Here is a 19,190-nt window from a genome sequence, read left to right on the forward strand (position 1 = left end):
GCACCCCCTACTGCCACACTGGTGTAGTCAGCAGGATTCTCTGGCCGTCTGTTGGCAGGGGACCTGCATTTAAAACAAAATTTGTGTGGGCAGACAACCCTAGGAAGGTCACGCATCAACGCACGGAGGTGCAAACACCACCCACTACGGAGAGCGCTGCTGTTGAGCCTCATTCTACGTCGGAGCACGATGGGGAAAAAGTCCGGGAAGAAAAAGGTCAGTCCCAGCTGGGTACAAAACCTGACGGACGCCGAGAGGGCCTGGACATACCTGAATGGGAGCGAGGAAGACCAGGCGCTAATTCGGGCCGAGCAAGCCCAAGTGACGCAACAGTCGGGACGCGGACAGCTACAGAGCGCATCGGACTCCCTGGGAGGATCGGGGATTCCGCCGCCTAGTCCGGAGGAAGGTGCAGGGAAAACGGCCGATGCTACGGGGTGCTTTTTCTCCTGTTTTTCAGACGCCCGCGTCCAGAAAATCAGTGGTGTGTCGGATGCCTACCACAAGTTCCGGCAAGACGGCCGCATTCCCCAGAAGGCAAGCCAGGAAGTGAGACGACTAGCGACGCCCCCATATGTGGACAACAGCCTGGTTACCCGCGGTGGATGCCGGGAAGGCGAAGGGCGCTCGGAGTCCTCCGATGAGGTCGTCCATTCCCTGACGAGTCCGACCCTCCGGGAAAAGGAGGGGAAGGTGAGCGAAAGCAGCGCCGACACTTAAAAAAGGTAACGAGGAGCGGGAGGTGGCTGAACGAAACCTCCGTTGTAGTAGGAAAGGAGAACTGCAGCCGGCCAGTAACGGCCTCCCAATCCTCGATGGACTCCAAGACTCGAGAGCCTTTGCGCGACCCAGCAAAACACATGCCAGGAGGGGACGTGCTCATTGACTCCTGGCGGGCAGGTAAAGAGATTGCGGAAGTGAAATTACCTCCGGCCGTATTAACTAACTTTATGGACTTACAGGGTCTTGAGAAATTCCTCGAGCCCCTACAGCGTTTCTCCCAGGACTTGAATGAGCTGAAGAAACGAGTGGAAGAGCTGGGAGAGTGATGGCCGAGGCGCCGCTGAATGGCCTAATGAAATATCTACGGCGACTGGGTCGAGAAGCTCCAGTGGTGATCGATGCGGGAATACAGGTAAGTCCGGCCTGTATCGTAGAGAATAAAGGGACACAGTGCAAGCTGACGCCGCGGTTAATAAGTAGCGGGTGTCAAAGCACCTTGTGCCTGACAATGGAACAGGAGACGATGATTGATTGGTCGGGGGACGGAGCAATCGGCCCGTTGCATGCGTGTGACGTGGCTTTCCAGAGCGGTGCAGACCTCAAGATCCCAAATGGTCTTCGGTGTGGATTGTCTTTGGTGACAGGAGGGCTGGGGGAAGCGCTGACCGCACCGGTGCAGCTGAACAGTGCTGTTCATCGGAGCGGTGTGGCGCTAATGACGCCGCCTCCTAATAAATGTAGGACAACAGGCGTGCAAACAGCAAAGAGGCTCTCTTTTTTCCATAGAGAGCCTCACGCTGAGCACAAGCCCCAGATTAAGCAGGAGATCCCCAAAATAAAACGTGGGGCTCCTGACATAACAGAGAGAAGGGCTGAGAGCAGCAAAGCGGCCATAAACCCCTCCTTGGCAGAGAAAGGGGCAGAGATGACGCTGACGGAATTCCCGAGGTGTTTCTGGTCTCGCAGAGGGAGACAACCAGGAGGACATCGTCGGTGTTACAACTGCCGTTGGCCGGGCCACGAGTGGCGAAACTGTTCCCGGAGGACAGGGGAGCAGGCGGATAAAGGATACACCGTTCCCCCAAGGTTCGCTGGGAGGCATGGACAACGCAGCCAAGGTCCGCCAAGGTTGTCGTCGCTAAGGGGGGGAATTGTGGAGGACTGCCGGCTTCGTGCTCTGGCCCTCACCCCCAGGAGGAGCGCTTCCGACAGCAGGATCGTGCCCCAAGTTCTAGCAGGGCCTCATGGACTATGTAGTGTTTGTACACAGCCCTGCTGAATACCTTGGGGGCCACCGGGAGTCGCTGTAGGGGGGCTCGTGGGCTCTTATGTGCCCAATAACCCGGGAGTACGTCATGGTCACGTGACATGAAGGAACGACGTGCTCCCGGGTTGAAGAAAAGGACTGTTTACCCTGACCTGGAAGGAATAAGAGACTGTGGTCTGATTGGACAGGAACACCTCCGGGTCAGGGTCTATAAAAGGATGATGAGCCAGTTCAGACACTGAGCTGAGCTGGGAGGTAGGAGGGCGAAGTGTCTGGGCGAGGAGGAGAGAGGATAATTGTGTTTATTTAGTTTGAGTAGTGTGGAGGAGGCTTTGTGCACGTTGTCATTTAATAAAGAAGTCTTGGACTTTTATCCGGTGTCTAGCGTGGTACCTGAGGGTTCAAGGGAGCACTAGCGCCCCCTACTGCCACTATATATATATATATATATATATATATATATATATTTTTTTGTGAGATATTAGTATATCACAAAATTGTCCATTGTAACTGAATAAAAAGGGTGACACGGTTTAGTGTCTGGCAAAAACAGTCACTCATTTTAGTGCCTATAAAAAGTAAAACCACCCAACATATGATTTTTCCATGAACTTTTGAAAAACTATAACTGGGTGTGTGAATACTTTTTACACGGAGTGTGCCAGAGTCTTCACCTTGAAATTGCCCACCTACAATTTGTGCTCCACATGGGCTCTTTGGAAAAGGTTCATGTAAACTGTGTGTGTTGCCAGGCAACCATAACATATCACTGAGACTAACAGAAAGAGAAAGAAGCACATAAAAAGAGACAATACATCCTTTTGCACAGCTGTCACAGTAAAACATCAGTCACTATTTCAGTTTCTTTTTGATATGGTGTGAGGCTGCAGTCTTTTTATGACAACAAAGCTAATAGGACATTATCAAATGTTTATCTTTGCTTGAAGAGCTTCATCATTTTCATATTGTCTTTACAGTGGGCCTGCAATAATCTGTCAACATACTCTTAGGTGGATAAGCATTTACAGCTTTGGACTGTTTTACTCACTGGTCTTAAATGCCTTCCTAACACAGCCCTTTCAAAGTGAAAAAGCATACTGCTAAATAAGTTTTAATTTAAAACAGAAATGCTCCAACCTTTTATGTTCATTTACGTGAAAAAAAGTAGCCATAACTATGTGTCGGTAAAGATCTTTAAGGTCTAAGCATTGGTCTAGTGGACAAAAACAATATTGGAAAACCTAAATATTAACATGTCAAATACATATCCAATATAAAGTTGCAAAGAAACCAAAGAGGAACAAGACATTTGAACACAAAAGTAGATTTGAGTCAAAGAGCTATAGGAAATCAGATATTTGTTTTCTATACATATGCTACAGATTTCATAATTAACCAAATGGTAATTTCTGTCCCACACACTTCCAAAATAACATTTACTGTATATGTAAAGAGTATGTACTTACAGCAAGAGAATCCAGAAAAAACTCTTCTGGGAAGAAATCATTGAGAAGGTTTGTTATATTCAATAAATGCTTCTGGCTCTCAAACATATTCAGAATAATCTAAAAAATACAAATACATAAGACAGATTTTTTTAAAAAGTGTTTATTAAACTGTTAAGATATAAAAATTTCACACTATTGCTGCAAGTAGTGCACTACAGATTTTTCTCATTACGATGTATGTTTCAACTAGAGATATGGTATACTCTAAAAACTATCAACAAATATTATCAACTCAAATTTGTCAAAAACACAGAGCCATCAAGGTATCACTTAACCTCAGCAAAATCAACTCTATCATGAATTACAGACCGATGCCTACTTAAGACATCTAACTAATAAAAAAGAAGGATGCCACACAGGAATCCAAATTATTGCAATTAATGTGGATCACCAGATTAAATGCATCCGAGTCAAATGATGAAAAATAAAGAATCCATCTCAGCTAATGACAGGCATCTATTACATACAGCTCTACAAAACAGCAACTTAGGCAGGTTAGTTGCTTTAACGAACCATATAAATATTTAAGGAATCTTTTTTCCCCCCAGTACAATATTGATTCATAAAAATACTTTGTTCATTTATCTAAAAACTGATTAAATACTAATTTACAAAAAATTATTTTAAATGTTGTGGATGTTCCTTAATTTTTTCTGAAATTTCAGCTTTTAATTTATTTTATGTAAGCAACTGAAACAACCTATTTCACATTTACTTCTGTAAACATGACTACATAAAAAGCCTTAAACCATCAATTGTTTTCACTAGGTATGGTGAACTTTCAGTTACATATTCAAGTTCTGCAGGGTCCAATTTGAGGATTATCTATCCTATCTTATCTATGTTTGATTATGTAGTAGTTTGCTACTTGGAAAATGAGATGTGGTAGTATATTTGAACAATAGAAATCCCCAAGCCAGTGGTTGGCAAAAGGATGTTCCAAGTGGGAGCTTTTGGGGCCCCAGTGGGATATACAGTAATGAAAGTAATGAATTTTTTTAATGATATATGAGGGCTCAGGAATGTAGAAATACCTGGTCCCACCAGAGATGCTCTAACACTGTAGTCCTTACCTTAGACATGTTTTTGAGGATTGTCCTGGAAGTAAATCTTGTATGGGTTTTAAAGCAATTTCTCGACCACTGGCTCATAAAAAGCAGACTCAGAAGATGAGAGGAGGCATGTGCTCATTTAGTAGGAGAAGCAGAGACCAGGGCTGGTAATTTATCAAGAGTCTCAGAATTACTCCAAGGCATTTGCACTAAACGTCACACAAGGATAAGAATTTGTCCAACCTCAGAAAAGGCAAAAGAAGTATATATGAAGTATCCTACACCTTCTCCCAGCTAGGAATGAGATTTCATGTTTGAGAAAGAATGATTATCACGACATCATTATATCCCAAGCCACAAACTGAAAATCATAATGAGGTTTTGTAGTTTTCTGTTACCAACGCTAAGGCTACATCACAAACATAATTCTAATATACTGTACAAATTAGTAGTAGAAGTTGAATGAAAACATAATAATGCAGGATACTGCTTCTATCCATCCATCCATCCAGCCATCATCTTCCGCTTATCCGAGGTCGGGTCGCGGGGGCAGCAGCTTGAGCAGAGATGCCCAGACTTCCCTCTCCCCAGCCACTTCTTCTAGCTCTTCCGGGAGAATACCAAGGCGCTCCCAGGCCAGCCTGGAGACAGAGTCCCTCCAGCGTTTCCTGTGTCTTCCCTGGGGCCTCCTCACAGTTGAATGTGCCCTGAACACCTCACCAGGGAGGTGTCCAGGAAGCATCCTGATCAGATGCCCGAGCCACCTCATCTGACTCCTCTCGATGCGGAGGAGCAGTGGCTCTAATCTGAGCCACACCCGGATGACTGAGCTTCTCACCCTGTCTTTAAGGGAAAGCCCAGACACCATGCGGAGGAAACTCATTTCAGCCGCTTCTATTCGCGATCTCATTCTTGCGGTCACTACCCATAGCTCATGACCATAGGTGAGGGTAGGAATGTATATCGACTGGTAAATTGAGAGCTTTGCCTTACGGCTCAGCTCCTTTTTCACCACGACAGACCGATGCAGAGCCTGCATCACTGTGGACGCTGCACCGATCCGCCTGTCGATCTCACACTCCATTCTTCATTCACTCGTGAGCAAGACCCCGAGATACTTGAACTCCTCCACTAGGGGCAGGATCTCGCCTCCAGCCCTGAGAGGGCACTCCACCCTTTTCTGGCTGAGGACCATGCTCTCGGATTTGGAGGTGCTGATTCCCATCCCAGCCGTTTCACACTCAGCTGCGAACCAATTCAGAGAGAGCTGAAGATCACGGCCTGATGAAGCAAACAGGACAACATCATCTGAAAAAAGCAGTGACCCAATCCTGAGTCCACAATACCGGACCCCTCAACACCCTGGCTGCACCTAGAAATTCTGTCCATAAAAGTTATGAATAGAATTGGTGACAAAGGGCAGCCCTGGCGGAGTCCAACTCTCACTGGAAATGGGTTTGACTTACTGCCAGCAATGCGGACCAAGCTCTGACACCGGTTGTACAGGGACCGAACAGCCCTTATCAGGGGGACCGGTACCCCATACTCCCGGAGCACCCCCCACAGGATTCCCCGAGGGACACGGTCAAATGCCTTTTCCAAGTCCACAAAACACATGTAGACTGGTTGGGCAAACTCCCATGCACCCTCCAGGACTCTGCTAAGGGTGTAGAGCTGGTCCACTGTTCCACAACCAGGACGAAAACCACACTGTTCCTCCTGAATCTGGGGTTTGACTATCCAACGGACCCTCCTCTCCAGAACCCCTGAATAGACTTTTCCAGGGAGGCTGAGGAGTGTGATTACTCTGTAGTTGGAACACACTCTCCGGTCCCCGTTCTTAAACAGGTGGACCACCACCCCGGTGTGCCAATCCAGAGGCACTGTCCCCGATGTCCATGCGATGTTGCAGAGACGTGTCAACCAAGACAGTCCTACAACATCCAGAGCCTTGAGAAACTCCGGGCGTATCTCATCCACCCCCGGGGCCCTGCCACCAAGGAGTTTTTTGACCACCTCAGTGAATACTGCTTCTAGCTGCATTTAATTTTTGAAACTTTGCTACAATATAAAGAATAATAATTTATTGAAAACAGAAATGGACAAAAATCAATCCATTTAATTTAATAATAAATACACCAGGGATTGTTCCTTCCTTGTGCCCAATGCTTGCTGGGACAGACTCTAGCTTCCCCATGACCATGCTCAGGATAAAGTGGGTTTAGAAAATGGATGGATGGATGATCCACAGTGGTCATTCAGATGAATCATCTTACCACTGTTATGGCTAGATGCTCCGACCAGTTTTTTTTTTTTTTTGTTTTTAGGACAATACTGATGACTGGTTTCATGATATTTGATTGGCTGATTCTGATACCAATTCAGATTTTTTTTTCCTTTAAAAAACATTTTGCATTAAGCTCTTGCATAACTAGACACATAAAGTGCATCCAGAAAGTATTCACAGCGCATCACTTTTTCCACATTTTATGTTACAGCCTTATTCCAAAATGGATTAAATTCATTTTTTTCCTCAGAATTCTACACACAACACCCCATAATGACAAAGTGAAAAAAGTTTGAGGTTTTTGCAAATTTATTAAAAATAAAAAAATTGAGAAAGCACATGTGCATAAATTCACAGCCTTTGCCATGAAGCTCAAAATTGAGCTCAGGTGCATCCTGTTTCCCCTGATCATCCTTGAGATGTTTCTGCAGCTTAATTGGAGTCCACCTGTGGTAAATTCAGTTGATTGGACATGATTTGGAAAGGCACACACTTGTCTATATAAGGTCCCACAGTTGACAGTTCATGTCAGAGCACAAACCAAGCATGAAGTCAAAGGAATTGTCTGTAGACCTCCGAGACAGGATTGTCTCAAGGCACAAATCTGGGGAATGTTACAGAAAAATGTCTGCTGCTTTGAAGGTCCCAATGAGCACAGTGGCCTCCATCATCTGTAAGTGGAAGAAGTTTGAAACCACTAGGACTCTTCCTAGAGCTGGCCAGCCATCTAAACTAAGCGATCGGGGTAGAAGGGCCTTAGTCAGCGAGGTGACCAAGAACCCGATGGTCACTCTGTCAGACCTCCAGAGGTCATCTGTGGAGAGAGGAGAACCTTCCAGAAGGGCAACCATTTCTGCAGCAATCCACTAATCAGGCCTGTATGGTAGAGTGGCCGGACGTAAGCCACTCCTTAGTAAAAGGCACATTGCAGCCCGCCTGGAGTTTGCCAAAAGGCACCTGAAGGACTCTCAGTCCATGAGAAACAAAATTCTCTGGTCTGGTGAAACAAAGATTGAACTCTTTGGTGTGAATGCCAGGTGTCACGTTTGGAGGAAACCAGGTACCATTCATCACCAGGCCAATACCATCCCTACAGTGAAGCATTGTGGTGGCAGCATCATGCAGTGGGAATGTTTTTCAGTGGCAGGAACTGGGAGACAAGTCAGGATAAAGGGAAAGATGACTGCAGCAATGTACAGAGACATCCTGGATGAGAACCTGCTCCAGAGCGCTCTTGACCTCAGACTGGGGTGACGGTTCATCTTTCAGCAGGACAACGACCCTAAGCACACAGCCAAGATATCAAAGGAGTGGCTTCAGGACAACTCTGTGAATGTCCTTGAGTGGCCCAGCCAGAGTCCAAACTTGAATCCAATTGAACATCTCTGGAGAGATCTTAAAATGGCTGTGCACCGATGCTTACCATCCAACCTGATGGAGCTTGAGAGGTGCTGCAAAGAGGAATGGGTGAAACTGGCCAAGGATAAGTGTGCCAAGCTTGTGGCATCATATTCAAAAAGACTTGAGGCTATAATTGCTGCCAAAGGTGCATTGACAAAGTATTGAGCAAAGGCTGTGAATACTTATGTACATGTGATTCCTCGGTTTTTTTTATTTTTAATAAATTTGCAAAAACATCAAGTAAACTTTTTTCATGTTGGCATCATGGGGTGTTGTGTGTAGAATTCTGAAGAAAAAAATGAATTTAATCCATTTTGGAATAAGGCTGTAACATAAAATGTGGAAAAAGTGATGCGCTGTGAATACTTTCCGGATGCACTGTAGATGAATTATGTTCTATATTTAAGTGTTATCTTTGGTATTTTTATAATTAACCTATAGACCACAGGTGTTAATTGTTTATTTTTATTAACAAAATTAAATTCTGTAGGTTTATTGTTCAGTGACTATAAAAATACTAAAATAATTAAAATTTCCTTAAAAATACATAGGTTAACTAATAAAATATGTACAAAAATATGTACCCATAATACACATGGTAAAAAAGAAAATAAAATACTTTTTAAAATTACAAGCTATCATACTGTTTTTTTGAAGACTTTGGACATTACCCGGAGAGCTGCCGGGAGGACAGCCGGCACTTCCGCCACGCTGGGGCATGGCTAGAGGAGGAATGCCGGGAACACCTGGTGCTCATCCCGGTACTGAATAAAAGGGGCCGTCTCCATTCATTCGAGGCTAGAGTCGGGGGGTGTAAGGACGAAGCTCAGGAGAGCTGTGGATGCGGCCCGAAGAAAAGGCATTGTGGCCAGGACTGTGTGTGATTGGGGTAATTGTGTACGTGACTGGGGTCTGAGTGACCAATGGACTGGGGTCTTTGTGATCAGTATTAGTATGTGTAAATAAACCTGTGGTGGTGTTTTAACAACATGTCCGCCTGTCTGTTTCCAGGCCAGGTTCACAATGCAAATATATATATATATATACATATATATATACTGCTCAAAAGAATTAAAGGAACACTTTTTAATCAGAGTATAGCATAAAGCCAATGAAACTTATGGGATATTAATCTGGTCAGTTAAGTAGCAGAGGGGTTGTTAATCAGTTTCAGCTGCTGTGGTGTTAATGAAATTAACAACAGATGCACTAGAGGGGCAACAATGAGATGACCCCCAAAACAGGAATGGTTAAACAGGTGAAGGCCACTGACATTTTTCCCTCCTCATCTTTTCTGACTGTTTCTTCACTAGTTTTGCATTTGGCTACAGTCAGTGTCACTACTGGTAGCATGAGGCGATACCTGGACCCTACAGAGGTTGCATAGGTAGTCCAACTTCTCCAGGATGGCACATCAATACGTGTCATTGCCAGAAGGTTTGCTGTGTCTCCCTGCACAGTCTCAAGGGCATGGAGGAGATTCTAGGAGACAAGCCGTTACTCTAGGGGAGCTGGAGAGGGCCATAGAAGGTCCATAACCCATCAGCAGGACCAGTATCTGCTCCTTTGGGCAAGGATGAACAGGATGAGCACTGCCAGAGCCCTACAAAATGACTTCCAGCAGGCCACTGGTGTGAATATCTCTGACCAAACAACCAGAAAGACTTCATGAGGGTGACACAAGGGCCCCATGTCCTCTAATGGGCCCTGAGCTCACTGCCCAGCAGCATGCAGCTCGATTGGCATTCGCCATAGAATACCAGAATTGGCAGATGCACCACTGGTGCCCTGTGCTTTTTACAGATGAGAGCAGGTTCACCCTGAGCACGTGACAGAAGTGAAAGGGTCTGGAGAAGCCATGGAAAACATTATGCTGCCTGTAACATCATTCAGCATGAGCAGTTTGGTGGTGGGTTAATGATTGTCTGGGGAGGCATATCCATGGAGGGTCACACAGACTGCTACAGGCTTGACAAAGGCACCTTGGCTGCCATTAGGTATCAGGATGAAATCCTTGGACCCATTGTCAGACCCTATGCTGGTACAGTGGCTCCTGGTGCACGACAATTCCTGGCCTCATGTGGTGAGAGTATGCAGGCAGTTCCTGGAGGATGAAGGAATTGATACCATTGACTGGCCACCACACTTTCCTGACCTAAATCCAATAGAACAACTCTGGGACATCATGTTTTGGTCCATCCAATGCCACCAGGTTGCACCTCAGACTGTCCAGGAGCTCAGTGATGCCCTGGTCCAGATCTGGGAGGAGATCCCCCACAACACCATCTGTCATCTCATTAGAAGCATGCACCGATGTTGTCAGGCATGTATACAAGAACACAGGGGCCATACAAAGTGCTGCGTACAATTTTGAGTTGCTGCAATTAAATTTTGGCAAAATGGACTAGCCTGCCACATAATTTTTTCACTCTGATGTTTGGGGCGTCTTTGAATTCAGGGCTCTGTAGGTTGATCATTTTCATTTCCATCAAACGATGTGGCATCCTTTCATTCCTAACACATTACCCAGTCTATATCAGTATAGATATCCAGGAGGATTTCTTTTTCCCATTGAGATCTGATGTGTTTTCAAAGTGTTCCTTTAATTTTTTTGAGCAGTTTATATACATACACACACACACACACACACATATATAATTAATATTGGCAATTAAATACTGCCTAAAGGCAAACATACAAGTAGTTTTAGGTTTACTCATTAATTGCACTCCAGCTTTTTTGCTGTTAAAATATACACTATATTTATAAAGATATGGTTTTTTTCTTCAGTGTATCACCTAGACATTTAAAATTATTGAGGTGTATTTATAAAATACAGATTACCATTTTAATTACGTAGTAATTGTTTCTTACCAAAATATATACCATATGATATACAGAAATAAATAATAAACAGTACAAATTAAAAAAGCAACAAATGTATCAAATGTTTCATAAGTTGTTTATCAAAAAGACATAAGACTAATGCTTAACAGGTTTAACATGTCAACTGTTTACTAAGCAGCAATTTCAAATTCTTCTTTATCTTTACCCAATTAAAAATGTAAGCTGCTGCACTTAAAGCAATTTAGATCAACAACCGATCTATAGGAGCATCCCTAGTTATGGCCAAAGGAAACAGCTTGTAAAATAACAGTTACTGAAACTAGACAGGGTATTTTTGCACTGTTTCTGAGGTACTCTTCAGGTGTCTTGACCATGATCCACTGTGCAATGCAGTGTGCCTTGTGGGCTTGTTTATACTTCACGCTCAGAAAGCGTACGTGCACACATCATCTCTGCCACCCGTTCCCAGCGTTCATTTGACGCATCCTCTGAGTAGTTCCTCAGGAATTAATGTGACGCGCGCGAGAGTTGCGGTACCAGCAAGAAGTGGGGGGTTAGGGGTGGGCAGTATGATAAAAGTCGGAACGTTACATCAGAGTCTCTGTTTACTATGTACATGTGACAGAAAGCCCTATGCGAATCCTAGTAGGTTGGATGTACGTGCTTCGATGTTTGATGAATGGTTTGATGTGGTGAAGCAAAATGCTGACATACAGATGCATTTGTGGTGCTTTTATATTCAAGCGTTGCATATTCCCAATTGTAATGAAATGATACATTTTAAAAGTCTCACATACCATCTTTTGTCTCTTTTTTTTTTTTTTGCAACTTCACAACAGCAATATAATTAATGTACAGTGCTGTATTTGAGCCACAGAGAAAAAAAATTAAGGATTGGTGAAAACATGTACTTTGTGATGAACGTGGAAATTTCGGCTTTAATCTCAAAATGTCCACTTTAACCTCGTACAGTAGTTTACTTTATCATTAAAGCAGACCGTCATAAACATCATCCCAGTTTTTAATTGCTACAAGCTTCTTGGACCTGACAGCAGCGGCAAGCAGCAATAGATCACCACATAGAACACTCTCTGCAAATTTAGAATCTTTAGATTTATACTTGATATCACTTTCATGATGAAATGCATTAAAGTATGTATGTTACATTTTAGATAAATCGTTAATTTTGTTTAAATAATGAATACTGTTAATAATTACACAAGGAGGTGACACGGTGGCGGAGTGATAGCACTGCTGTCTTGCAGGGAGTCACGTCACTAGTATTTCCTGCTGGGATCCACACTCTGCTCCAGTTTCCTTCCAAAGATATGCAGATTTGGGGATTTGGTGCCGCTAAAATGACTCCAGTGTATGTGTGTGCTTGTATTCACCTTGCAATGAGGGGAGGCCCCGTCCAGGGATTGTTTCTGCCTCGTGCCCAATGCTTGCTGGAATGGACACATTCCTGGATTTGTGGATTTAATCATTAAACATCCTTTTCAGAGATACTGGGGATTTGGTTTCATCGGAATTTAATGGGCGTTCCAGGCAATTCACAACACAGAGAAGCCGAACCTGTTCTCACTGTGATAATATCTCGCACTGCCACCTGTTGGATTCCTCTGGATGTACGTAAAGTACGCGTGCAAGTATAAACAGTAAAATGATTGCGTAGCAGGAGCGTCTGCTGCAGCATGCGTCTCATTGCGTGAAGTATAAACCCGGACTTAGCGAGCTGTGGACGACCAATAAAGACCAATACTAAATGCAGTTGCTGTGTGCTTTTTGGAGTTAAGAGATGGGGAACAAGGTTGCATTCTAACAGACCACAATGTGAGCAGGTTTAACTTAGTATGGTGGGTACTGCTAAGATAAATTCTGCATGCATCAGATAGACCGTTAGACATAAACATAAACAAATATGCCATTAAAAAAATCAAAACCATATTTTACATTTATATTTGGACTATAGTATAGCGTGTTACTGAATAAAACATAATACAAAAGGAAAAGTGAAGCATGAAAATAGTTACATGGCATAATTTAAGGAATAGAAAAACGTGTCAACATACATGTAACTGTTAATCTTCAGTAAAAAGACGGCGAGTTAATCAGCCGCTACTTCAGACAGTGTGTAATAAAGATGCTGCTAGTTTCCTCCATACTGTATTCCTTTGGAGTGTTGCGTTATCTTTGTGAGTGTTCTCTAGATCTGGTATGAGATCTCTGATCGATAGATAGACTGATAGAACTTTATTTGGCTTTTTACAGAAGCTCTTTAAATATATAAATACATAAATAGGTAGATAACTAAGTAAATAAATAAATATACATGTACACTTAGGGGTTAAACACACACTAGAATGACTACAAAGCAAAAAAATTAAAAACAGAAAAGCTCTGACTTGGTTGTCACAGTGAAGCTTTATGCAGACGTATTGATGTTGGTATAAAGTAGCATTTCTTGATGCACTTCTGCTGAATAATTTGTTGGCTGAAAAAAACATGTTATTGTGTTAGAGCGAGGATGTGCAGCATTGTTCATAATAGCACTTGTTTTTTGGTTTAATTCTCTCCTTCGCTACTACATCCAGTGGTTCCACAGTGCATCCCATAAATGAGCTTGCTAACTAGCTTGTTGATTCAGTGGGCCTCTCTTGAAGTAATGTTCAGCACACCACAGTATAGAAAAATCACACTAGCCGTCACAGAAGATGTGAAAAATATCACTTCCTACATTAAAGGAATACAGTCTCCTAAGGAAAAAGAGCCTGCTGTGCCCTTTCTTATATAGTTTCTCTGTGTTCCAAGAACAGTTCAACCTCTCATTAATGTGGACCCCCATAACCCTTGTAGAAGTGGACCACTTCTACATCCACTCCTGGTACAGTGACCGGACACAGAGGTTCTTGGGTGCACTGAAAATCAATAACCAGTTTCTTGGTTTTGCTGATGTTAAGATGCAAACAATTCTCTCTTCACCAAGAAACAAACTTCTCCACCTGACTCCTATAATAAACCTCATTCCATTTATCAATACACCCTATAAATGCAGAACCACCCTGCAAGTAACATGAACTGGGGCCTCATGTATAACACCGTGCATAGAGTTCGCACTATAACATGACGTAAGCACAAAAGCCGAAATGTGCTTACGCACAGAAAAATACAGATGCAGGAATCTGTGCGTACTCCAACTTCCGCGTTCTTTCGCTTCATAAATGCCAGTCAACGTGAAAAGTAACGCTCGTGCACGCGCCTTCTCTCCCGCCCCAACTCCTCCCAGAATTATGCCTCTTTGAATATGCAAATCAATATCAATCGCCCTTAAGCTCAGACTTCTGTGAAAAGACAATGGGAAAAGCACGGGGGAAAATTAGAATTTCAGCGAATACCAGGTGGAGGCAAAGGAAAAACATACTATTTGTTTATTTAAACCGTGGTATAATCAACAAAAGGAAGCTGATCAAGTGACATAGCGTGTTGGAGAAACTAGAAAGCTCACGTTCACAAAGTCGCACACTGCCGGAAATAAAAAAAGAAGTTGTCAGATATCAAAGTTGCCGTGAAAAGGCGAGTCGTAGCCCACTGTCTGAGTGTCATATGAAAGCTTATTAGGGTACAGAGGAAAAAAAAAAAGGCACAAAATGAGGGGAAAAAGCATGAAATGTCAACTTCAATCTCGAAATTTCCACTTTAATCATGTAGTTTATTTTGTCATTAAAGTAGAACATCATCAACTTCATTTTAAAATCGTTTAATTAACCAGTTTCTCAAATCACATCGTAATTAAAGTAGCACGTTAAATGCTTTCTTTTGTATGTGATCTTCTATGTGGTCTATGAATGTGAATCACTACTTGCTTCTTAAACTGGCTCTTTTCGTCCGACTGGACACAGAATCCATTACAATCGTGATATTACAGCTCTCTGAATAACTAAAATACTGAGATATATACGCAATATCATTTTCATGATGATAGGAGTTAAAGCACGTTATTAAACATGGGTTTCACGGTGCAGTGATTGTGCGCGACCTTCGATGAAATTATTGCACCAGTACTCACGGGCGGCTCTAGGCTTGTGGCGGCCCTGGGCAGAGAAAGAATCGGTGGCCCCTTCGCCCGTCAATGTCAATATGGTATCTTATGTACGGTGGATGGCCACGTCTGTTGCGGAGGCTGCATAGCCACCTTGTGCTCATGACACAAGCGTTTAACTTTTGTCGAAATTTGCCGCTGCATTTTTAGCTGTGTCGTTGTTTTCTATTTCTGTTTTATATTCAATATATATTGGTGTGGCTGCCCCTGCAGTCCTTGCTTTTCTTTCTCCAAGTAACTGATCGCCACACAGTCAGCTCTGTAATAGACGTTAAGCCATCTGTAAGCATAGAGCGTCGATTCTTCAAAACTTTTAAGGAACACTGAAATATCTTCGTAGTACATATTTAATTATTCTATCCTTCACGCCAGTCCCAGTGAAGAATATAGATTATTTAAATGAAGTTAAAGTTTTATCTGTATAATATAAATGCTTGATACTGTATACCGATAATTCTCTTTCTGATCAGCTGCTGCTGTGATTCCCCACTCAGATACAGTGATAAAAATACTCCAAGTGGTGCAGTGAGAGTAATATGGAAAAAGATGATGTGCTGTGGCAACTCCTAACGGGAGAAGCTGAATGAAGAAGAAGAAGACTGTGCAGTGATAGTAACAACACTAAAGCTGTTATGGTATTTGGAAAAATATGGCTATTCCCTGGACCATTATATTGTTACAAGTTAATTACAATCAGATGCATTACACTAATAAATAACATGCAGTTAGTTTCAGTGTATTGATAAAGCCACGTCAGGAAAGTACAAGAGTAACCACACAGGAACAGTAGCACTGCTTTGACGCTGGGTGCCACCAGTCTGCAAAACCAAGTGGAGAACTTGCGTACGACAAGGTATGAGGTACCAGGGAAAAGTGGGTGGCTTTACGCCAAGTGTAGGTTTTATACATCGTGATTTGAATGTGGAAAAGTTCTTACACAACATTTCTGTGCTTACACACCATTCATACATGAGGCCCCTGGCGTTATATTTGTAGTCGGAGGTGTACAGAGTGAACAGAAAAGGACGCAGTACTGTCCCTTATGCTGTTCCACTGTTTCTCAAATCTATATTAGAAACACCAGTCCTTTTGTCTCACAAACTGCAGTCTGACTGATAGACAGTTTATTATCCAGGACACCCTAGTTTCATCCTGCTGAATATCTCTGAGCTTTGTGGACTGGCCCTGACACAGACAGGCAGACATGTTCATGTCACCCAACACACATTTATTTACAATCATATTTACAGAATAAAGTGCACTACAAACCCCACAAGTCCCCAAAGTCCTTCCCAAAAGTCCTGGCAACTAAGCACAATGACTTCACTTCTTCAGGCCGCCTCCTGCCTCCTCCATCAAGCTCTGTCCACTACTCTAGCGACTCCAGCCCTTATACTAAGGGAGGCGGCCCATTTTATAGCCACCCGAATGTGCTCCAGGTGCTTCCCGGCAATCTTCAACCAGCACTCCCCAGTGAGCCGCTGCGTACCTGGAAGCACTCTGGGTGTCCCCAGTCTTCTTCCCACCAGCACTTCCGGGTGTGGTGGAAGTGCTGAGGTCCAGGGCTCCAAAGGCATAGAGGCGCCCCCTGGTGGTAACCACAGGCCCCTACAGGGTAGAGCTTCAAAGCTCTGTACCCGTGGCCCCCAAAGGTACCAGGGCGGTGCCAGGTTTGTGAGGCTTCCAGAAAGGAAGAGGAGCTGGAGCTGGCCTGCACCATCACAACGACAAGTATTAACTATTCTATATGATCTATGTAATTTAGAAAATGAGTTACAGCATGCAGATTAAGACCCCCACAGGCCCCAGAGTGTCACACACATATATTTAACAATCTTCACTACTGGTCAAAAGTTTTAGAACACCTCGGTTTTTCCAGAGTTTTTCCTAATGTAATCAGTTGAAATTTCAAAATATTACAAATGGGCCTTCTTCAATGTACAACTAATAGGTTACAGCATGCAGACGTTTCTGCAGCAATTACTGTAAATTAAACCTTGCAAATTGAAGAAAACAATTTGCACAGGTGTCCCAACTACTGTTAATTACTTAAAAACCCTCTGTCTGTCTTAAAGCTGAGTTGGAACAAACTGTGGACATCACATATAAAAATAAAATGAGCCACAGGTGCTCTTCATTAGATATTTGAGCCAGCAGTATCTCATACATTAGATTGAGGGGTGGCGATAACATTTATCCTGGAAGCCAGTGTTTACCACTACAGTGGAGAGATAAAGTATGCTCATTTTCCCTGTGGTCTGGTTAGGATTTGCTTAGGTATGTGTGCTCTGCTCTCTAAACATGTGTGATGCATAGGTAACAAAAGCAGAATGTTACTGAAACTAAATAATGCTAATTTTAATTTGATGTTGTCCAAAGTAATCCGGTGTCTGATATAGAGCAGCAGCTTCTTCTGTGCCTTCACCTTCCAACTCCAACAGTTTTTATACTGGATGGTATTATTGTATAGCAATATTCATGGAGAAAGTAAAAGAACATAATATAAGATAAACTCTTACCTTTGCTTTCAGGCCTATACTGATTTTTATATAATGTCTGTAACTGACAAGATCAGGTATTTGCTTATGAATCATCTCCAGAAAGTCCAATAACCTGTGCAAGTTTTCCAAGGTCTGGTTCTGAAGCATTGACCAGAAGGCTAAGACAACAAGTCGAAGACCTAATATGTCATTCTTTGCAAGATCTTGTAGCATGTCAAAAGGTAAACCTGTAAGAATACAGAAGGTTCAGTAATTCAGTCAATCAATAAATACAAAAAATATATATCATTGCATCTTTACTTACTGTATTTCAGTAGATTTTAATATCTTCTATATACTGAACGAAACTTTTGTTAGTTTCCAAGTGTCACTCAGAGCTACGTGTCTCCAACCGTGGTCCTGGAACGCTACTGCGGCTGCAGGTTTTTATTCTAAACCTTTCCAGTTTTTATTGCTAATTAACTTCATTCCTTTATTGTAATTGACTTGGCTTTTTAAACTCATTTTTTTCCATTACATTATGACATTTCTACACAGATTTTGTACATTACAAATTCATTTAAATCAATAAAATATTACTATTTTCCAGTATTACTAGGATAGGTTTTGTTTACCAATGAACCATTAATGGATTAAACAGGTTTGAGAATGGTAGGTGAAAATAGCCTGATTAAGGTTTACTTCAGCAGCTTAATTTAGTAAATACAGATGGATGGATGGACTGTTACGATTAATTTTATTAGAACAATAAGTAAAACAGTCTGTGTATAAAAGGATGATATCATTCCCTCAATTGTTCTTGAACAAACCATATATGCTGTGACTAGCCTTGCCACTGCTTCTCGCCTTATGTTTTTAACTTGATCTTAACACTGGAATGTACATTGTGTTCAACACTGCACAACTATGCATTATTTATTAATCTCTGTACAGTAGATTCATCACATTCAATGTTTCTTAAAATGCTGGCTTTGTTTTTATTGTTACTGTAGTCACTATTTAGTTGCCATACTGTTTAATGCGTTATAATTGCTGACACTTAACTCTTGAATGATAACTGGGTCTTTACTTTGCTGCAACTAAATTTTACTGTTAGACTAACCAGTAATACTTTACAGATCAGAATGAATTTGTGCATGAATATACCACATCCAGGTTTGGTTCCTGTACTCTGTTATGAAGCAGAAATAGAAAGATTACCATTGCCAGTACCTTTTTTGTGAAGTCCACATCTAAATTAAGCTTTTTGATAATGTGCAGATGTATAAAGTGTAGTTCTGAAAAAGCTTTTAAAACACCATAAACAATACAGTTAACCTTGGGTCTTTAGAAGACTCTAAACTAACCTTCCCAGAAGAAGTGGCAAATGGCACTGTTAAATCATATTTATATCGGCTGAGAGACAACAAAATAAAACTGAAAATATTTTTGAAATTAAAGGGTAAATCAAATATAATTTCATTAGAGCAAGGCCTTTGCCTTATTTTTATTTTTTTTAGATCAAT

The 19,190-nt window shown here is 42.3% G+C and overlaps 1 protein-coding gene across 3 annotated transcripts in view; it reads right to left on the reverse strand.

Annotated features, from left to right (window-relative positions):
* LOC120535546 overlaps window positions 1-19,190 on the reverse strand; it is a 46,616-nt gene that overhangs the window by 23,310 nt on the left and 4,116 nt on the right. For all 3 annotated transcript variants that reach the window (XM_039763466.1, XM_039763465.1, XM_039763467.1), the window contains exons 2-3: window positions 17,704-17,912; window positions 3,457-3,555 (exon numbers count right to left, since the gene is read on the reverse strand). In XM_039763466.1, the coding sequence (XP_039619400.1) occupies window positions 3,457-3,555; window positions 17,704-17,912 (308 nt within the window). The remainder of the gene's footprint in view (window positions 1-3,456; window positions 3,556-17,703; window positions 17,913-19,190) is intronic.

The sequence above is a fragment of the Polypterus senegalus genome, chromosome 9 (assembly GCF_016835505.1).
Source record: "Polypterus senegalus isolate Bchr_013 chromosome 9, ASM1683550v1, whole genome shotgun sequence".
Lineage (NCBI taxonomy): Eukaryota > Metazoa > Chordata > Cladistia > Polypteriformes > Polypteridae > Polypterus > Polypterus senegalus.